We start from the raw sequence: 19,141 nt of genomic DNA on the forward strand, positions 1-19,141 counted from the left end.
CTGGTAAACTCCTAGTGTGAGTCTGAGTGTGCATGCATGTGTGTGTATGCTGCCCTGCAGTGTGTGATTTGAAGTGGTCTGACCACAGACCATATTTAGGTGGTTTAGAAAGGACACTCCCTTGTACAACAAACAAGTGCTGTAGCTATGGCGATGCCAGCAGGATCAGAGTTTGTACTTGCACTAATGTTGCCAGTTTGTCCAGCCAATCTCACTGAAAGCTGGTGGTTATGTTGTGTGGACTGAGCTCCTCTGAAAGCAGACTGTGCCATTAGTGAGTCATCATGATGGGGACAGCCTAAGCATATTCCAGCAACCCATAGTAATGCAACAAAATCTCTGAAATATAAGGTTTCCGGTGGGAATATTAAGACCAATGCACTTATCTTTAAAATAGGACACCAGAACATAAAGGCAGTAATGTGAGAGTCTTACAAAAGCTTAGTGGATGTTTTTAGAAATAGCGTTGAAACAGGTGGTACAATGCAGGCTGCTGCTGTGCCATTAGCAACAGAGTAAAAAATAACATAAAAAACAAGAGCTGTCATAACAGACTGAATTACCGAGGGGATTAGCCATCCACCACAACTACTTTGTCTGTCAGCAAGAGCCACCAAGTGTCTCAGATGCACTCTTAGGGATAACAGATTACTATGACCACAAGGTGGAGAGTTTCTCTGTCCTGGTTAGTACGTGAGGAAGACCTTTTTGGGGGGGACAGCTCTCATGTACAGTGCTGCTTAAAAGTTTGTGAACCCTTTAGAATTTGCTCTATTTCTGCATAAATATGACCTAAAACATGATCAGATTTCCATGCAAGTCCTAAAACTAGATAAGAGACATCAATTAAACAATGAGAAAAAACCTTACACTTGTTTGTTTATTAATTGAGGAAAATGATCCAATGTAACATATGTGTGCATGGCAAAAGTATATGAACCTCTAGGATTATCAATTCATTTGAAGGGGAAATTAGTCGGGTCGGGTGTTTCAATCAATGGGTTGACAATCAAGTGTGAGTCTGGGAGGCCCCGCCTTATTTAAAGAAGAGAAATTTGGGTCTTCACTATCAAAGTCTGAGCTTCACAACACAGATTTGTGGAAGTGTGTCATGGCTCAAACAAAGGATATTTCTGAGGACCTTAGAAGAAGGATTGCTGATGTTCACCAGGCTGGGAAAGGTTTCAAAACCATTTCTAAAGAGGACTCCACCAGTCGACTGTCAGGCAGATAGTGTACAAATGGAGGACATCCAACACCATTGTCACCCTCCCAAGGAGTGGTTGAACAACAAAGCTCACACCAAGGGCAGGCGTGTAAAATACCAGGAGGTCACAAGGGACCCCAGGGTAACATCTGGGAAACTAAAGGCCTTTCTTGCAGTGGCTACAGTCAATGTTCATGAGTCCACCATCAGGAGAACATTGAATATCAGTGGTGTGCATGGCAAAGTTGCAAGGAAAAAAGCCCCTTCTCTCCAAAAAGAACATTGCTGCCATCTACAGTTTGCTCAAGAACACGCGTTTAAGCTAGCAAGCTAGTGGTGCAATGAGCAAATACTGCATTCCAGCATAAGAAACCTTATCTCATCTGTGAAACATGTTGGTGGCAGTATCATGGACCAGGACCAGTATCTCTGGACCAGGACGGCTTGCAATCATTGATGGAGTTATGAGTTCTGTACCAGTAAGTTCTATAGAAAAATGTCCAGATATCCATCTGTGAACTGAAGCTCAGAAACAGAAAGTGTGTCATGCAGTAAGACAACGACCCTAAACACACAGCTCTACCAAAGAATGGTTAGAGCAGAAGAAAGTTAATGTTTTGGAATGGGCGAGTCAAAGTCCTGACCATAATCCTATAGAATTGCTGTGGAAGCCCACCAACATGCCTGAGTTGAGACTGTTCTGTAAGGAGGAATAGGCTAAAATTCCTCCAAGCCAATGTGCAGGGCTGATAAAGAGTTACCAGAAACATTTGGTTGAAGTTATTGCTGCATAAGGGGGTCTCACCAGTTACTGAAAGCAAGGGTTCACATACTTTTGCCTCACACAAATATGTAAGGTTAGATAATTTTCCTCAATAAATAAATGAATAAGTTTAATGTTTTTGTCTCATTTGCTTAATTCAGTTCCCTTTATCTAGTTTTAGGACTAGAAATTCTAAAGGGTTCACAAACTTTCAAGCAGCACTGTATCATCATTTTTGGATGCCATTGATTCACTTTTATGTGCCAGTTACCTCCACTGGTCAGTAGGTGATGCTATTTCCTCTTTGGCAAAACTAAAAGCCAACCATTTTGCCTTGGGTCTTATGGTTTTTTTAATCATTTTTGTGATGTTGACATCAATTAAGCATCAATGTGGGGAATCATTTTCAGTTCTGAGCTTATATGCTTGATCAATTTTATTACTTTTCAACTTCACACACAACAGCTACCAAGCCTAAAATTTGAAATAAGCCAATCATTTTTGTATAACTTGAAAGTCAAAGATAACTGCTGAAGTTTTGTCATTTCTTTAGTTGAACTGCAATTACTTACATTTTAATTTCATGGTAATTCATATGTTGTCAGCACAGTTTTTTATAGAAACAGTGTCATGCTTTCTATCCAGTGAGCTTTAACCATCCTAGAATTTAGACTTATCCACGGCTATTGTCTCAATCAGCGTAATGGGCCTACCTGTTAAGGCTTTGTAGCTTCATCCTCTAATGATAGCCCTACTGTCTTTAAAATTCAAAAATTTCCAACTTTAAGGATCAACTGAGACTCATGCACATGTTCAAAGGGCTTGGGCTGAATCAGAACAGCAGTCTAGCAATTATACAATGACCAGTGATACAAATAGATGCAGAAGCCCCTGAGCATGTTCTCAAATGGATAACCCGGAAGCACTTTTGCTAAATAACACTTAAAAGTAAGTAAAAGTAAAGCAACTAATGTTTTCTAACTCTGCTTCAGCTCTATTGTTTGAGCCTTGGCCATGCTGTTAGGTTCAGAAGTCATGTTTTGCTGGTTATCAGTCTTGCTGAAGGGTTTCTCAAGGAAGCCATGCAGCTGTGAGATCTGCTGGCCTCGATTCTCTCTGTCACCATGTTTGCATCATGCACATTCGCTCACCGCGCCGTTTCTGTGGCAGTTTGGGGGCCATCTCAGCGCAGAGCTGTAATTTGGACTGGCAGTGAATAGCGTATAATCAACCCAAAAAGTTATTTTGGACAGCCAAAAACGACCAGTGGGGTGATCTGCGGGAAAAGCCAGATGAGTTCACTGACTGGGAAAGGCGAATGCACACACACAGCTTTCTTTTGATCAGAGCAGATGGCAGCATTTGTGCAGTAGATAGTGAGAGCAGAGCCGCAAAGACACTCTGCAGCCTCTTGTGTGTGCTCAGTACCCTGAGGGGTCCGACCAGACAGCCCATGATAAATACAAGTCTGATTCAAACCACAGGTCTCTTGGCTGTCAAATCATAATCAGTGGCAAATAGTCTTGACATTTCTCACGGAGAATTACATTCTCTCTGCACCAGTGTAAAAAGAGTTTAGAGAAAATTTGTTGTGTAATTATAAGCCTACAGGAGCTGCTGGTGTAGTGACGATAAATACTGTTTGTCTAGTGCATCTCTGTATGTAGAGAAAATCTCTATGTGCTTAGCCACAAACTAAAAAACATGTACTTTACTCAAGAAAGTTTGACAATGTATTTCTCCAGGCAATGCCGCAGTTACAGAATTACTGCAGTTTGGAAAACCCAGGACATCTTTGTCATGTCAAGGAGCTTCAGACCTCAGACTGCTGTTTGATAACATTTTGCCCCATGAGAGGCCCAATGCAGGTTTTGTCTCTTACAGTAGATCTGATCATGACACAACTGTTAGTGCTATATGTAGTGTAGAGTAGGGGTGTGCAGGGGTTTTTACAAATATTTATTTCATACAAATATTTTAAAAATTATTTGTTTTCAGGAAGATAAAAAAAACCTGCTAAAAACCAGTAAAATACCAATGCGCAGGTCAGTTACATCGCCCTCTCAGTCTCTGTCCTCTGCTCTGCTGTTACATCTATTAGCAAGTCTCAACGAGGGGAGTCACATCCATCTGCTACATGACGCACATTGTTCCCCAGAGATAAAGCTGAGCTACTGACACACGTTAAGTGCTTTCAAGGGACTCTCCATAATCTGTTGTTCCCCTTCTCCTTTCCACAAAGTTGGGTTGTAAAAAATAGGCAGTAAATGAAAAGTGCAAGGCAAGAATCGCCTTTGAAGTTCTTCCCTACACATTACACGATGTGCTGTCTCTGTTTTATGGGTGTATAAATAGGTAGAGGTCTGTCTGCAAGGAGGTGATGAGTAAGGTTTTAGCTCAATAGTCAGCACAGTCATCTACGATCTGGGAGACTTTTTTTTAACACTTTAATATCCTAAAATTACAAGTGTAATAAAAACAAAAACTGGATTTTTATGCCTCTTTCCACTTTTATTAATATAAATACAAATATAAATAATTTTGCTGCCTCAACAAATATAGATACAAATACAAATATTGAGCTCTCTGCACATCTCTACTGTAGAGAGCAAATCAATAATCATTCTTGTACTTTCTCTCACTCTGCCAACATCTAAAGTAAAATTGTTCAGGGCACATGATTTGCCTCCTTATTGTTTGTACTCCTGGTGGTACCTGGACCATACTGTGGGTACCGTTATTGTATAGAAATCCATTTGTAAATTAGTAAGCTTACATCATGATGAAACTAAGGATTTAAAGTGATTATAGTAATTCTTTGGGAGTACCATTTCATTTGTGGTGCTGCTACTGTAGCTGAATGTAAATGAAGTATAAATGAGTTAGTGTATATTTATGGTCTATTCCTCAATAACATAGCTTGCAGTTTTAAAAAAGGATTTTCTCATATAATTCTCCAGTGGAGTATGACTTGGATTTTGGATCTGACTTGGAAAGACAAACAAAATACAGCCCAAAGGATTTATTCCAATTAGGGTGCTTACAGCACATCTGACAAAATGGTACGTCTGCTTAAGAAAACATGAGTGGATTTCAGTGATTTATCTAAAATTTGTTCTAATTCCTTTGCGGTTTGGGGGAAAGCATAACCACGTAATTAGCACTTGCCCAATGGCAAGGATGTGATAATGTGTCTCGACAGTGTGAAGTGATGCTGTCACCTCTGATCAGAAGCACACACTCTTCCATTCTATACTAACAAATCACTGCTGATTGGATGGTCTCCCACTTGGACCAAAAAGTCACTTCAACTTTCAGCAACCTATTTTGAGAAGGTGAGAAATGTCAACATTGTTATCAGTTTGTGATATAAAACTTTCTTTACCTCTAACATGGCTTCACTGATGTAGTAAAGTAACTATAGTCCTTTATATGCTATTTTGTACTTCTACTCCATTATATTTCAGAGGGAAATGTTTTTACTCAGCTACATTTGTTTGACAGCTATAGTTACTAATTACTTTGCAGAATAAGATTGTATATACAAAACACGTGATCAGTTTACAAAATATAAGTTGAGCTATCCAACAGTATATAAAGTAGTAAAGGGCTTTTGTTGAGATTAAAATGCTGCTTACACATTAAATCATTATTAACTAATAATCCAGTAACACTATTTAGTACATGCATAATAATATAACACTCAAAGGGCCATTTGGAAATTAGTATTTCTACATTGTGGAAGTAGTCCAACTTTTACTAAAGAGATCTATGCTAAGTTAACTGGCTGTTGGAATTTGGTTCATATTTAACGTACAGGCATGAGAGTGGTATCAATCCTCAGACTATTCCTTTAAAGCAGTGGTTCTCAAAGTGAGGTCCAGAGACCCTCAGGGGTCCTTGAGAAGGTTTCAGGGGGTCCCCACCAAAAAGGGGAATCATTTATTTTCAATATAATTCCATCCATAAGTAACACAATAGGGCGGCACAGTGGTGCAGTGGTTAGCACTGTCACCTCACAGCAAGAGGGTCCTGGGTTTGAACCCACTGGCCAGCTGGGGTCTTTCTATGTGGAGTTTGCATGTTTGCATGTTCTCCCTGTAACTGCGTGGGTTCTATCCGGGTGCTCTGGCTTCCCCCCACAGACCAAAAACATGCAGGTTACTTTAATTGGTGACTCTAAATTGCCAGTTGGTGTGAATGTGAGTATGAATGGTTGTCTGTCTCTATACTATATGTTAGCCCTGTGATTCACTTGCGAATTGTCCAGGGTGTAACCCACCTCTTGCCCAGTGTCAGCTGAGATTGGCTCCAGCTCCCCCGCGACCCTCTAGAGGATAAGCGGTAAAGAAAATGGATGGATGGATGGAAATAACACAATGACAGAACGTATGAATATTTTGGTCATGGGTTTTAATACGTTCTCTGTAATAAAACATCTGAAAGCAAAAATCTTATCAGATGGGGGACTGTGGAACAAAATCTTACCAAATGGGGGTCTGTGGTCTAATTTGTGTCAGTTTAGAGGTCCTTGATGTGAAAAAGTTTGAGAACCAGTGCTTTAAAATAGTAGTATGGACACAGCAGATCAGTGGTGTACTGGCCATATACCAGGACAAATCCCAGTGGGATGCTGCATCGGTGGGCTGGTGGACCATCAAAAAATCCATTAAGTTTTTACCAGCCCTGTCTGTCTCTTTATTGGCCCTCTCTGTGTTCCTGTCATTCGGGGTGCACTTGAGAGCGTGCTGCGCACGTTCTGGGACTGGGCTCGCTGGTCAATCAACCCTCACAGACTCCTCGATTTTGGGGGAAAAATAACAGCTAAAAGGCAAAATGTCATTTGCCCTCAAATCTCATATCAGTTGACCCTTTGTTTTGACAAAGATTACCATGTGTCACTGTGCCAGCCAAATGTGTTAAAAGTCAGAAATTGTAAAACACTGCTTTCACCAGTCGAACATCTTTCTTTCCACAAAGTTCAACATAGCAGGAGCCCCAACAGTGATGCCTGTGCATCTGTTTTTTCTCTTAGTGTGATGGATGTGGGTGGGAGACAGACAGGAACTCAGATCCCCAAAAGACACTCATATAACAACATCCGACCTTTCTGGATAAACGCTATTCAGGAGTTCTGAGAAACTTTAAACACAGCAGCTTGGAATTTATGAAATAAAAACATCAATGATGGAGGACTAGTCACACACTTCACTTGGTAGAGGACTAGTTCAGCCACTGAATTTAAAACTCCCAGCTCCATTTAAAGGATTGTATCAGTTTCACCTCCTTAAGGAAATAGTCTGACATTTTGGGAAGTACGCTTATTCACTTTTTTCTTGACAGTTAGATGAGAAGATTGAACTATTATATCTGTACAGTAAATATGAGGCTACTGCCAGCGGCTGGTTAGCTTAACTTAGCATTAGGGGGAAATAGTTATCCCTACCAAAGGTAAAGACAAAATACACCTAGCATTACCTTTAAATCTCACTAATTAACATGTTATATCTTATTTGTTTGATCAAACTTAGATATCATGTGTTACTTAGTGAGCTTTAGAGGAGCTGGTAGGTTTTTTACCTTTACCTAACTGTTTCCCCCGTTTCCAGTCTAATGCTAAGCTACGCTAACTGCTTGCTGATAGTAGCTTCATATTTACTGTACAAAAACTGCAGTGGTATCAATCTTCTCATCTAACTCTCAGCAAGAAAGCAAAGGTATTGCCCAAAACATCAAATTATTCCTTTAACTAGAAGTCATGTATACTCTCTGACCATTTTTGAATGCATGTTGTTGCAAATTTGATTTTTTTTTAAATTATGCAGATGATAGAGTTTCAAGAATCTACTAATGGATTTTCATATCCTATGGAAATGGAAGCCAACGGCTGGTTGAAACTGTAGACAGAATACATCTACATTTACGAAACATTTACAGAATGGTTAGCTGTGATGAAAAGTGGGTAAATGTGGTTAAATTCAAACCTGTCAGCATTTTGTTTTTATGATGGCACTGTAAGATAAGACAGAAAATGAATCCTTCTCTAATCCTTTTAGAAAAATAGCGCATTGCAAGTCATGAATAAAACCATTTCAGTTTCCAATCACATAGAAATAGAGGAAACTGGTGGGTGAAAACGGTCTAAATCTTTGCGTATAAAAAGTATCTCTTTGTTTCTCTTCATGTAAAAAAGCTAAACGTGGGAGTGTAGGAAATGCTTTGAAAAATAAAGAGTTGACTTTGTGGTTGACAAGTGTTGCCAGCACCAACTGTTGCTGTGAAGAAAGTAGCAGTTTGCACATACCTGGAACCTCTTCAAGACCATAACTGGTGCTGTCAGGCTTAAACCGATCAGGTTGAACCTTCATGTTTGGACACAGTACATCTGAGGAGAAAGGACAATAGTTCAGTTAGACACGTTGTAAGTCAGGATGTGAGGTTTTTATGGGAACACAGGGTAGGCAAAGTGAACTTCTCAAATACTGGTAACCTTTTATCTTCCTGTTGGAAATCTGTGTTATTGTTTTATTATGAGAAGCAGACATTCAAATACTTTATGGGGGGGCTTGATGAAAAGGGTTGTAAGTGTTGGATTGGTTTAGGAGAACCTGTCCTCCCAAGAAAAACAACACTATAGGTTATAATGTCAGTCGCCAAAAACGACCTACAGTTATATTTGAGTGACAGATGGCATCTAGAGGCCGTAGTAATTATGACCCAGAGAAGTGACACAGTTCGGATGACATCTATATAAGGTGACAAATTTCCATATTCGGAGGTGGCGGGTTGGGTGGCTGGTTAGATCGTAACTTGCAAAAAGTATACTTTAGACTTTGCTGCAGGACGCCGCTGTTCGCTTCCCGTTTCCAACTGCGAGTGTCATGTTTCCAAACATGAGTCAGGACAGTTTTTTAAAAACCATAACTATGACTGTTGTGGTGTTTACTGTTGCCACGACGACAAAGGTTGCATAACTTCAAGGAAGTAGGAACTTTAACCCACACTACGTTGCAAGTGATCTTTTCACCCAAACCATGATCTTTCCCTAACTCTGAGCAAGTGGTTTTTGTGCCTAAACCTAACCAGACCTTAACCACAGCGTCGTCACACCATAAAACATCGTTGTTTTTTAACATTGATTTGTAATGGTTTTGGAAAGCACAGACAAATGATGTTTTCCTATCAATTACTGCCAATAGAGGCGCTGGTTTAGAAAACACTCCTATGGGTCGTTCTGGAGTGCATGTTCAAATGACCTATTTGGTCGTTTAATTTGGAGGGCTTGTTGTTTTAGGAAGTGGTGATCTCACTGAAATGCAGCCTTATGACTGATATGTGATCTGAAGAGCACCAGCACAGACAGATTGCCCTCCATCTCTCCTGACTTATGTCTGGGGGAAGGGTGGTGTGCGTGGGTGGTTGAGAGTGGTTCTGCTACAGCATGGGGCACATTCACAGGCCCAAGAAGCAGTCACAGTTTTATGTTTCCACACACACACATATTTCAGTGATGGTGATGACAGTGAGAAAGGCAACACCATCAGGTTAGGTTTTTATTGACAGGAGGGGTATTTGCTATTTGTGTGCTCCACTAAAGAATGCAGATAGTTTAGTTTAATAGATGTAAACATTGGTTTAGAGATGAGTATGACAATTTCAAAGGATCTTAAAACCACACACATTTTCTCACTTGAAGTTGTTGAATTTTGTCTGCAGCATTGAAAATTTACATTTAAAATTCTGAACAACAAAATGTTTTCTTTTCAGAAACAGAGTTCCACAGACCTCACTACGAAAGTTTTATTGAAACTTTATAGCTGAGAAATACTCCCTGTTGGTAGGGAGGTTTGTGGGTATTCTGGAGTAACAGTGATGGCAATGTCAATCCATTGGTTGGTCCACCACTTTGGTCCAGACTGAAATATCTCAAAAACTACTGGATGGATTGGCAAGAATTCATACTGCCCAAAGTATGAGTCCAAGTGACTTTGCTGATGCCCTGACATTTCCTCTTGCATCATTGTGAGGTTGATATTTGTGGTTATGAGTAAAATGTCTCAAGACTAAAGACATTCATCTGCCTTAAGATAAATGAATTGTAATTGTAACTTTTTGATTCTCTGACTTTTTTACCAGCACTATAATTCAGTCAAAATTTCACTCTGATACTTTGGTTTATAACAAAATACCTGCATAACTAATGACATTCCCATCAGCCTCAGCTGTACATTGTTTTGTACTTATTAGCAATGTGAGCATGTTAACACGCTAAACTAACATGGTGAATATGGTAACCTTTATACCTGCTGAACATTAGCATGTTAGCACTGCCATGGTGAACATGTTAGCATACTGTTAGCATTCAGCTCAAAGTACCTGTGGGTCTATGAATAGATGCTCACAGAGCTGCTAGCATGGCTGTTTTAATGTAATTTTTCAATGTTGCAAGCATCATAAATAAAATTTTGATTACCGCCATTGTATTGGGGTTGAGCCAAAAAGTAAAATCAAAAATATCTGCATGGCTAGATACCAAGGCAAATTGGGGTGAACTTACCTTTTAAAGCCGCAGGAGGCATGATTTTATGGAAAAATACATTCCACTTATCAACCCAAATCTATCTGGCTATTAAAATGGAGATTCAAGGCATAAGCAAACCTGGACTCACCAACATGAGAAATTCCCCCTTTCACCCCTTAAAGTTTTACTACATAACCACCATCATCTGCAGTCATACTATTTTCTTTGCTTTTCTGTGTGTGTGTGTCTATGTATGTTTGCTCCTATTCATTTTACAATAGACAAGGAGAATTAAAACTTCCTGTCATATCCCATTTGGCGAGGAACATTTTGATAATATGGATCAGGTAACAATAACAAATCAGGATCCTTTCATCACTTCGTAATCAATCTGTTCAGAGGTACTTCTCATTAAACCTATTATTAGCCCAACACTCCATCTGTGTCCTGACTGTCAGCCTTAAATATTATCTGTGGCTAAAAAAAAGCTAGTGAGACACTCCAAGCTCCCTAATAGATCATGTATCTGCCAAACATCTATCAAAGCCTGCAATTTTCTTAAATCACATCTATAAAAATCGTCAAGTCAGAGAGGCTTTTAACCTTTGTGGTGTTCATTGTGAGGACAGCTCTGTTGACATGGCTTGTTTTTCTTTTCTATTCAAAGCCCAGAGCATGCCTAATGGGAAAATCCAAGCAGCTAATTTAACTGTCAGCATTCGGTTGCTTTTTTGGTAAGTGCTGTTATCTATATTTCACATGCTTGATTTCTAATTTCAGCTGTAAAGTTTGTCTTTGTTTGTGTATGAGTTTTTTTAGCAGTGCAACTGAAGGAATCTTGTTTTTCTCTTTAAGTGTTTATAAAGTCATAATGGAAGAAGGGATACATAGTTTATATTGTTTATAAAGCCAGCAACGCCACCAAAAATTACCATTTTGTGAATGAATGGAAGTGCGTCACCCTTTTTTAAAGACAGTGGTGTTGCACAGCCCTGAGACTTAGTATGCTAGATAGCTGAGCTACTCCCTGCACTTGTGGCCCTAAAGCTATAATTTAGGGATGTGACTGTGAGTTAAAATGGAAGCAATGTAAAACCTGCCCTTTGGAAGTGAATATCTCAGACAGATTCATAGTATCAGCAGAAGCCCAAGCATTACACACCTTTTTTTTCTTTTCTTTTTTTTGCAGCCAGAGTTTGATAAAATTTTAATTCTTACTATTACTTGTGTTACCTCTCATCATTATGGCTGCTGAATTTTTAAAACATACTTTAGGTGTTAGAGCTTTGGTGTTAGAGTTCTTTGTCACTAGGGTCATGTAAGGTCATGTGTGTGATGTTATGAGCTGGTATTCTGATGTGAGGCCACATATACTCTAATGAATCAGTGCAGGACAGAATAAATAATGGCCTTTTTTTAAACCTATAGATTAAAAAATGGTGAAAACATGTAACGTGGACACTGGAGCGGCTGCAGTCAACCCACTTGAAACATTAGAGCTATAATTTTCTGGGTGGAAATAACTTGCATTGCTCAGTGAGCCAGTTGTGCTGACCACTGATATACTTAGAGACTCACTCATGGTGATTTTAGAGATTACAGAAAGAAAAAACTCAAACTTTCTTTCAGTGTAAATTTAGCCTTTGGTTAGTTCTATAAAGCATTATGCTCTAAAATTGCTGTACAGCATGTTTTATCATACAGTATATAACCTGCGTTTGTTGGCAGACTGAAAATCTATGGAGTCAAGGAGCAAGGTCAGAGACATGCAGTATCATTTTGCAAGAAGATATGCACCCCCAAAAAAGAATAAAGGCTTTTTTAAACAGTCTGAATCAACAATTTCTTCAGAAGAAATCTCCACTTTTGCCTTGTCAAACTTGACAGTTTAGAGGCAGGTTAAAGTGAGAGTTGTGAGTTTGTCATTGCTCATCAGAGTGTGAAACCATGTAATCATGTCATTTCCGTTTTTGTATTTACTGTTTGCGGGAAAGACTCATGGCATCCTTTCTTTCCTGTCTGGCTAATTTTAGTCAGGAATTTCAAGCGTTGGAGTGCAAAGCATCCATCTTCCCCATGAAAACACACGGATACTTTCTCACTTTCCCACACAGCTCCTGGACAACATAAAACTGCTACTTTATTTAGTTTAGCTAATTCATTTGACTATCTAAATTTATGTGACATCACAGTGCTTTCTAAGCGTATGTGCCTGTATTGAAAGATTTTCTCAGTGCTCTAGGGGAAAACCATTGAGGTTAGCGTAAGACAAGCTTTCCAGTGCTAAACACCTCTGCACCAAAGCAGCAGTCAAAAAAGCAGCTACACCACAGAAATGCCTTGGTTAGAAAACTGTCATTTACAATTTTTGCAGCAGCCCCCTCACATGATTTACATTCAGTCAAAAAGAAGCCATGATAGCACAGCGTGCATGTGCAGCAGCTCTTTGTGGTTGGGGTGGGGTTTTGTGGTTTGCGTCTTTCCTCGGTATCGTGGTTAAAGGTTAAAATAAGAATTTAATTTGATTAAGTGCACGTTCAGGGTGAGGCCCGTTCTTCAAAGTGAGGCAAACACTTCAAAAAGAGGCCATGTGGCATGCAGTGCGAGTGATGTGTTGGCACAGAGCCTGATGGCTGACTTACTCTCACAGAGCCTCCTCCTCAGCCTGCCCCTGATCTTGTCAATGGCATTAAAGTCCGTCACATGGAAGACATGGGCATTCTTTGGCTCAGCGGCAATCTCCTCCAGCTCCTCCTTTAGCGCCTCCCCGATGCCCACAGCAAACATCCTGATACCAGCTTTGGCAGCATCTTTCGAGGGCTCCAGAACATAATCCTGGCTTCGGCCATCTGTGAGAAGGATGGCCACCCTCTGAATGCCTTTGGCAATGGGCCTTGCTCCGTTCCGCTCTGTGAAGATGTTGGTGGTAGTGTAGCTGATAGCATCCCCAGTCATTGTATTTCCCCCCAGGTAGCGTATGTTACGGGCAGCTCGCTTCACATCTTCCAGGGTCCTGTGTTTCCCCAGGTTGAACTCAGTGGTGGTCGTGTCACTGTAGCGAACAACGGCTACTCGCGTCTTGTCAGGTGCCACATCGAAAGACTCCACCAGGTTGGCCACCCATTGTCTGATCTTCTCAAAGTTCTCCTTTCCCACACTGGATGAGGTATCCAGGATAAATGCCAAGTCATAGTGGACATTTTTACATCCTGTCATAGGTAGATAGTAGGATTTAGTCACATACAGTCAATATAGGCTCTATTACTGATTTTATATCCAAACATTCAGCTTTAATGGTCTTACCTGCCCTCTGTGCTTCCACTCTCTCGCTGGAAAGAGTCAAGGCCAGAATGATCAAGACCAGGGTGATCCTAAATCCTAGTCGTAATTCCATCTTGGCCTTGGTTTGGGTCTTTTTTGTTTAGCTTATTACCACCATCAAGCTGTCCAATCTGTAGAAAGGTCAGTGGAAACAACATTTTACTATTGCATGTACTGCATCAGTCACTGCAGTAAATGTTCTACTGTTGTTTTGGAATATAAATCTTGTTTGTCAAGCCCTTGCACCTTTTTGTATTACTAGAAAATGACCAGAATTTAAGAAATTTTATCTCCAACAGGGAAACCAAAGTGGATGAAACATTTCCCGTGGTGCAGGGAGATTGCTGTAAAAAATAGGCCACAAAAGGTGCCACATCTGTATACTGACAAGAGACTGGTGAGAGCTGATTTAAATGTGCAACAGGCACTCTATATGTATAAAGAAACAAGAAAGGAAAATTATCTTTCCATTGTCCCCTATTTGAATTTCTGCCTTTTGGACACTGACAAGAAATGTTGTCCATTCTCAGTATGTGATAATTGAAACCTACGACTGAAATGCACATCTCTTTACAGCAAGTGAGTACTCCATCCAGAGAAAACTTGACTCACCAAAGATTGTTGGAACTTCTTGCCAAACTATTTTTTTTAACAATCTCCACCCACCAGCCAGAAAAAGACACTAGGAGTGTGCAGTTTGCTGATTCTGAGTTTGCTGATTTTATGATACAAGAATTCTCCATTGTGGCTTTTAAATTTTGAAATTCATGCAGGTATCTCTAGTTGTCCAGTTTTGGGGCAGCTAAAGTGAAAAGTTGTACAGCTTTGATCCACCAGCTTGTTGCAAAGGAGCAATCAGGGTGTATCTGTTGGATTCATTGTCTGGGTGGCACTGACACAAAACTGTCTTATAAACACAAAACTATTCTTGCCCTTGTTGTACACCAGTGGTTGTGATGCCCACCTTAGGACTGATGTGTGACTGACCATAGCCATAACATGGGCTCATCCTGACTCGAGGAGTGTCTCATTACAGGGGGTCACCGGGGGGAGGTTGAGAGAAGTCTGAGTTATGCACAACTTGGAAAGCAATAATATGAGTCACTTATGTCCTGAAAAGTTCTTTACCATCCTTCCCCACCTTTTTGCACTCTCTGATATTTCCATTGAATTATTCTGTTAATGTAATTGTCTTCCAAAAGTGAACGGCAACCAAACCTTGAGAATGTGCTCAATGGAATATTTAAAAAAATATATTTTGTCATTTTAAGAAATACATTAATTTGCTTTCTTGTTGAGACTTAGATGAGAAGATTGATACTACTCTCATATCAGAGAGTGGAATCAATCTTTTCATCTAACTTTGCAAGAAAGCAAGTAAGTGTATTTCAGCTTTAAGTGTATTCTTCTCAAGTGTATTTAAGAAGAATACGTTTTTCCTTATATAATGAGTATCTAAGTATAGAGGGTATTATATTGTTGTACATATTGTAAAGCCCTCTGAGGCAAATTTGTGATTTGTGATATAGGGCTATACAAATAAATTGCCTTGACTTAACTATTTCCCAAAATACCAAACTTTTAATTTATTTGAGACATAATAGAATTAAAGCTAAGGTGTTATCATGTGATCCAGTTGTTCTGTGCTATATTTCTAATAACTGATACAGACTGTGATGATTTATGTTCCCTTGACACTTGCAGTAGTTCACCTGTTTTGTTGTTGCAAAGATAAATATGTTGCCATCTATGCCAAAAATGCTTCCATGTTGCTTATTTTAGACTTTTTATAACTACAAAGGTTAGTTATATGAAGGGGTAATGTATGTAAGTATCGCAAGTATATTGTTGTATGACTTTGAAATAGAAAGTGACTTAGACTGAAAGTAATTCCAGGAAATGCTGTGGAGGGACACAATTTAAACACAGCTGTCTGCTGACTGCGGCTTGGCCTACTGCACTGTAGCCTGTGAAATAGAGAGTGCATTATTTACTGTGGGTGAAGTAAAACGCTTTGGCAAATTACAAGTTTCCTTATCTGATTCTCCATTGGGCTATTTCTGCTACTTGGTTTCACTGGTGCTATTAATGAGCAGAATAGGCACACTAGCTGAATCTCTCTAATTGCCCCAATTAGTGTGCATTTAAAATCTGAGAAATTCAGCCCAGCAAGACGTCAAAAAAAGAAAAAAGAAAAAAAGAAAAACCTCAGCCACCTTAAGAAAGCAGCTGAACAAGATCTGGATTCATTCTCCTAATCCTCTTTACCCAACTTTGTACAAGTCTAACATATTCTAATTTGTCTCCTTTTCAACTCTGATTGCATTTAAATACACTGTATGGGTGTCCCAGTGTTGTGTTGAATTAATCTGTTTTCAGTTTTACAATCAGATACAGTATCCGAGATAAAGCTAAAAACAAGCTGGTTTGCAACTCTATCAACATCTGATCCTGGAGCCAGATTCCTTACACACTGTTGGTCTGTATCACCAGACCTGTTTCCACTTCCTCTCTCAATGGCAGACCTGGGACTGCAATGTATGGTAGATGTCTTTAACAGAAGTCCCACATTTATCATTGCCAAAATGTAAAAAACAGAAACAGTTTGTTTTTTTTTTTTCTCCCCATGCACAACCCAAGAAGAAGAGGAAAAATAAAGAGGAAGTTGGTCCAAAAGTCTGTTCTCTGATAGAGCATCTGAACAGCATGTGGATACAAAAAAAAGCAATTCTTGCCAACAATTCAAAACTGATAAAGAATAAATAAATATTTTTAGAGTCCATTTTTAAAGAGGATATCAGTGATAGATTGGTGACTTTATGATGCTGATTTTTTTCTTACCTGGTCTGTCAATCAGTCAGCGCTACTGGAGGAATCTGTCTCTCTCTGCCTCCAGCACTCACAACCTGAATCAGCAGCAGTGCAGCATCATTACCAGGTGACAATAATCCAGAATATCTCCCCTCCAGAGGCAGGAAATTAAAATGAGATTATAATATAATCCAGGGTGACAATCCAGTGTACAGTGATGTTAAAAAGTGAGGTGAGCTTCAGCAACCTTGTGGATGTGTGGACAGAGTGGGCGGGCATTGCAAGGGGGGGAAAGTGTAGGGTTTCACTAGGGGACGAGGTGGCTTCTACTGTTCTTGACTGGGCCGTGCTCACACATAAAAAAAGGTTGAGAGGCGCAGCCAATTATAGACTCAACTTTCTGGATATTTTTGTCCTTTTTTTCTCCTCCTTTATGGCTGCGCCCATCTGAAGTGTTGCCCTCAAAGAAAGGCATGGCTTCTTGGCAACCGCCTCAACTGTCCGGCCTTTGCCACTGCGATAGCCACAGTGGAGCCGCCCTGAGGATGGTGGTGGGCCGGGCCGCGTTGGCTTCAACCCGCCAAACACTTATGGAGAAGGGCTGTATTTAAGTTGGGGAAATGATTACAGAACACTTGTGCTTGCAGCTTTGTGCTAAATGTCTGTCCTTGCTGTGACTTACAGTAAGGCTCTGTGATCTATATTACTCATGCCGTGCTGTTTTGACAAGTTGACAATCATGTCAGACCGCATATATATCTTTATTTTACACATTTGCACATATAATCACACAGTATATACATATATATCTTTATTTCATTCAGTAGTTTCTGCAGCTCTTCCTCAATTGTTTTTTATTTGACTTTCCTCCATTTTCTCCAATTCTAATTTGTGTTCTGTTTTCTTGTATTGTAACATTTTACTGTTTCCCTCTGTCATTTTCCAATTTCCTCAGAGATTATGAGTTGTTATTAAATTTATCCGATTTTCATTTTATCTAATGCCATTTTTAGAACTGATTGTTTACTTACAACAAACAAACACATATTTTTTCCATATTTTACCCTGCAGTTTCTTTACTTCTAACCTATCCGCCTTGATAAAAACTTGCTCCTGTTTGTGAACCTGTGCATCTACATGTGTTTTTATTTGATAAAGAGATGTATAAGATGTCTGTGATTCACATTTCAGTGTACACTGATGTCGTTATCATGTGCGGTCATGCTCTCTGGCACAAGAGGAAGCTACCGTGAAACACGCCAGTTCCGTCTCTGTCTGTGTCCGACATCCTGGCTGGCAAACATTCTGTGTTTCTCCTCTGAAGTCCTCTGCATCACAAGACTTGTGCTGGCAGCTCTTGGTTGAACTTTCCTCTTTAAAGTGCTCCTACAGCTGTCTCCTCATGCTTTCGCTGCATTAGAAATACATCTAAGTCTGCTCTGGAGCTGTTGAGGCACCGAAATGCTCTAAAACACAGTGTCAATATTTGAATGTCAGGGACAACAAACAAGCTAGCCGTTACATCCAGACCTATTTACAGTGCCTTTGTAGCCAAGGAAAGTGAGCACAGGCCAGGCTATGTATAGGCTCAGTGTGAAGTGGATGGGAAGTGGGCTGATGATTCGGGGCAGATGCACATTATGAGTGATGGTGTCAGTCTGAGGAACCGTCTGTCGCCTTATGTGAGAGGGCTAAAGAGGTGACCAGCTTGCAGGGTGACCGAGAGGCTGCAAGCACCATGTAGTGTAGAGAAAGCCATCTGTCATTTGACTGACAGCCAGACTTCAACCTCCCACATCGGAAAGAGGCTCATCTTCTTTCAGACTATGTTCAAAATATTAATTTGTGAATTCATGTTGAGGCAGAACAGACTTTATGCATTTTTAACGGCTGAACTAGTATTTTCCTCATGCCACAGTAATTATCACATTTATTTTTGACATCAACCAACCAGGGCCAGATGTTACCATTAGGGGGTCTAGTGCAAATCTGAGTCGTGGCCCCTGTTTACACCCTGCATCCTCTCACTGTCTTTGCATTGTGTATGTACTAACCTGTTGCCTTTCAGTATCATCAGGTATGTTGCACATGGAAAAGTACATATGGCAACATCATTTAAAAACAGAACAGAACTCCGCTGATGGAATTACTTCCCGCCACATGCTTAAAATGCATCATTTGGTTAGTGGTATTTTGGGGGGAAAAGGCAGCAAGTTTGTATAAAATCAACACAAAAAATAAAGGTATACAAGGTTTTGACACAGGGCACCTGTACAAGATAGGCCCTCATGATAAGGAAAACTGCAGGTGTTGCCCAAAGATCATCATCATTTCAGTTTCCATTTTGCTTTGATAGTGCAGACTTCCAAAGTATTGCAATCCAGAAAATGACCACAGACTAATTCCCACAAAGTAAGCCTGGGGGAGGTTCACTGTTAAAGACAGTTGGCCACTTTTTGCGGTTGGTATTCCCACCTTGGGTTGCCTCCAATCAGAATCAAGAATTTTCAGTGGCCAG

At 40.0% G+C, this 19,141-nt stretch overlaps 1 protein-coding gene across 1 annotated transcript in view; it reads right to left on the bottom strand.

Annotated features, from left to right (window-relative positions):
* Positions 1-13,885, bottom strand: part of col22a1 (collagen, type XXII, alpha 1) — a 57,300-nt gene extending 43,415 nt beyond the window's left edge. The window contains exons 1-3 of the mRNA XM_042436531.1: positions 13,795-13,885; positions 13,134-13,700; positions 8,275-8,355 (exon numbers count right to left, since the gene is read on the bottom strand). Of these exons, the coding sequence (XP_042292465.1) occupies positions 8,275-8,355; positions 13,134-13,700; positions 13,795-13,885 (739 nt within the window). The remainder of the gene's footprint in view (positions 1-8,274; positions 8,356-13,133; positions 13,701-13,794) is intronic.
* Positions 13,886-19,141: the final 5,256 nt, after the last annotated feature.

Source organism: Thunnus maccoyii, chromosome 15 (genome assembly GCF_910596095.1).
Source record: "Thunnus maccoyii chromosome 15, fThuMac1.1, whole genome shotgun sequence".
Lineage (NCBI taxonomy): Eukaryota > Metazoa > Chordata > Actinopteri > Scombriformes > Scombridae > Thunnus > Thunnus maccoyii.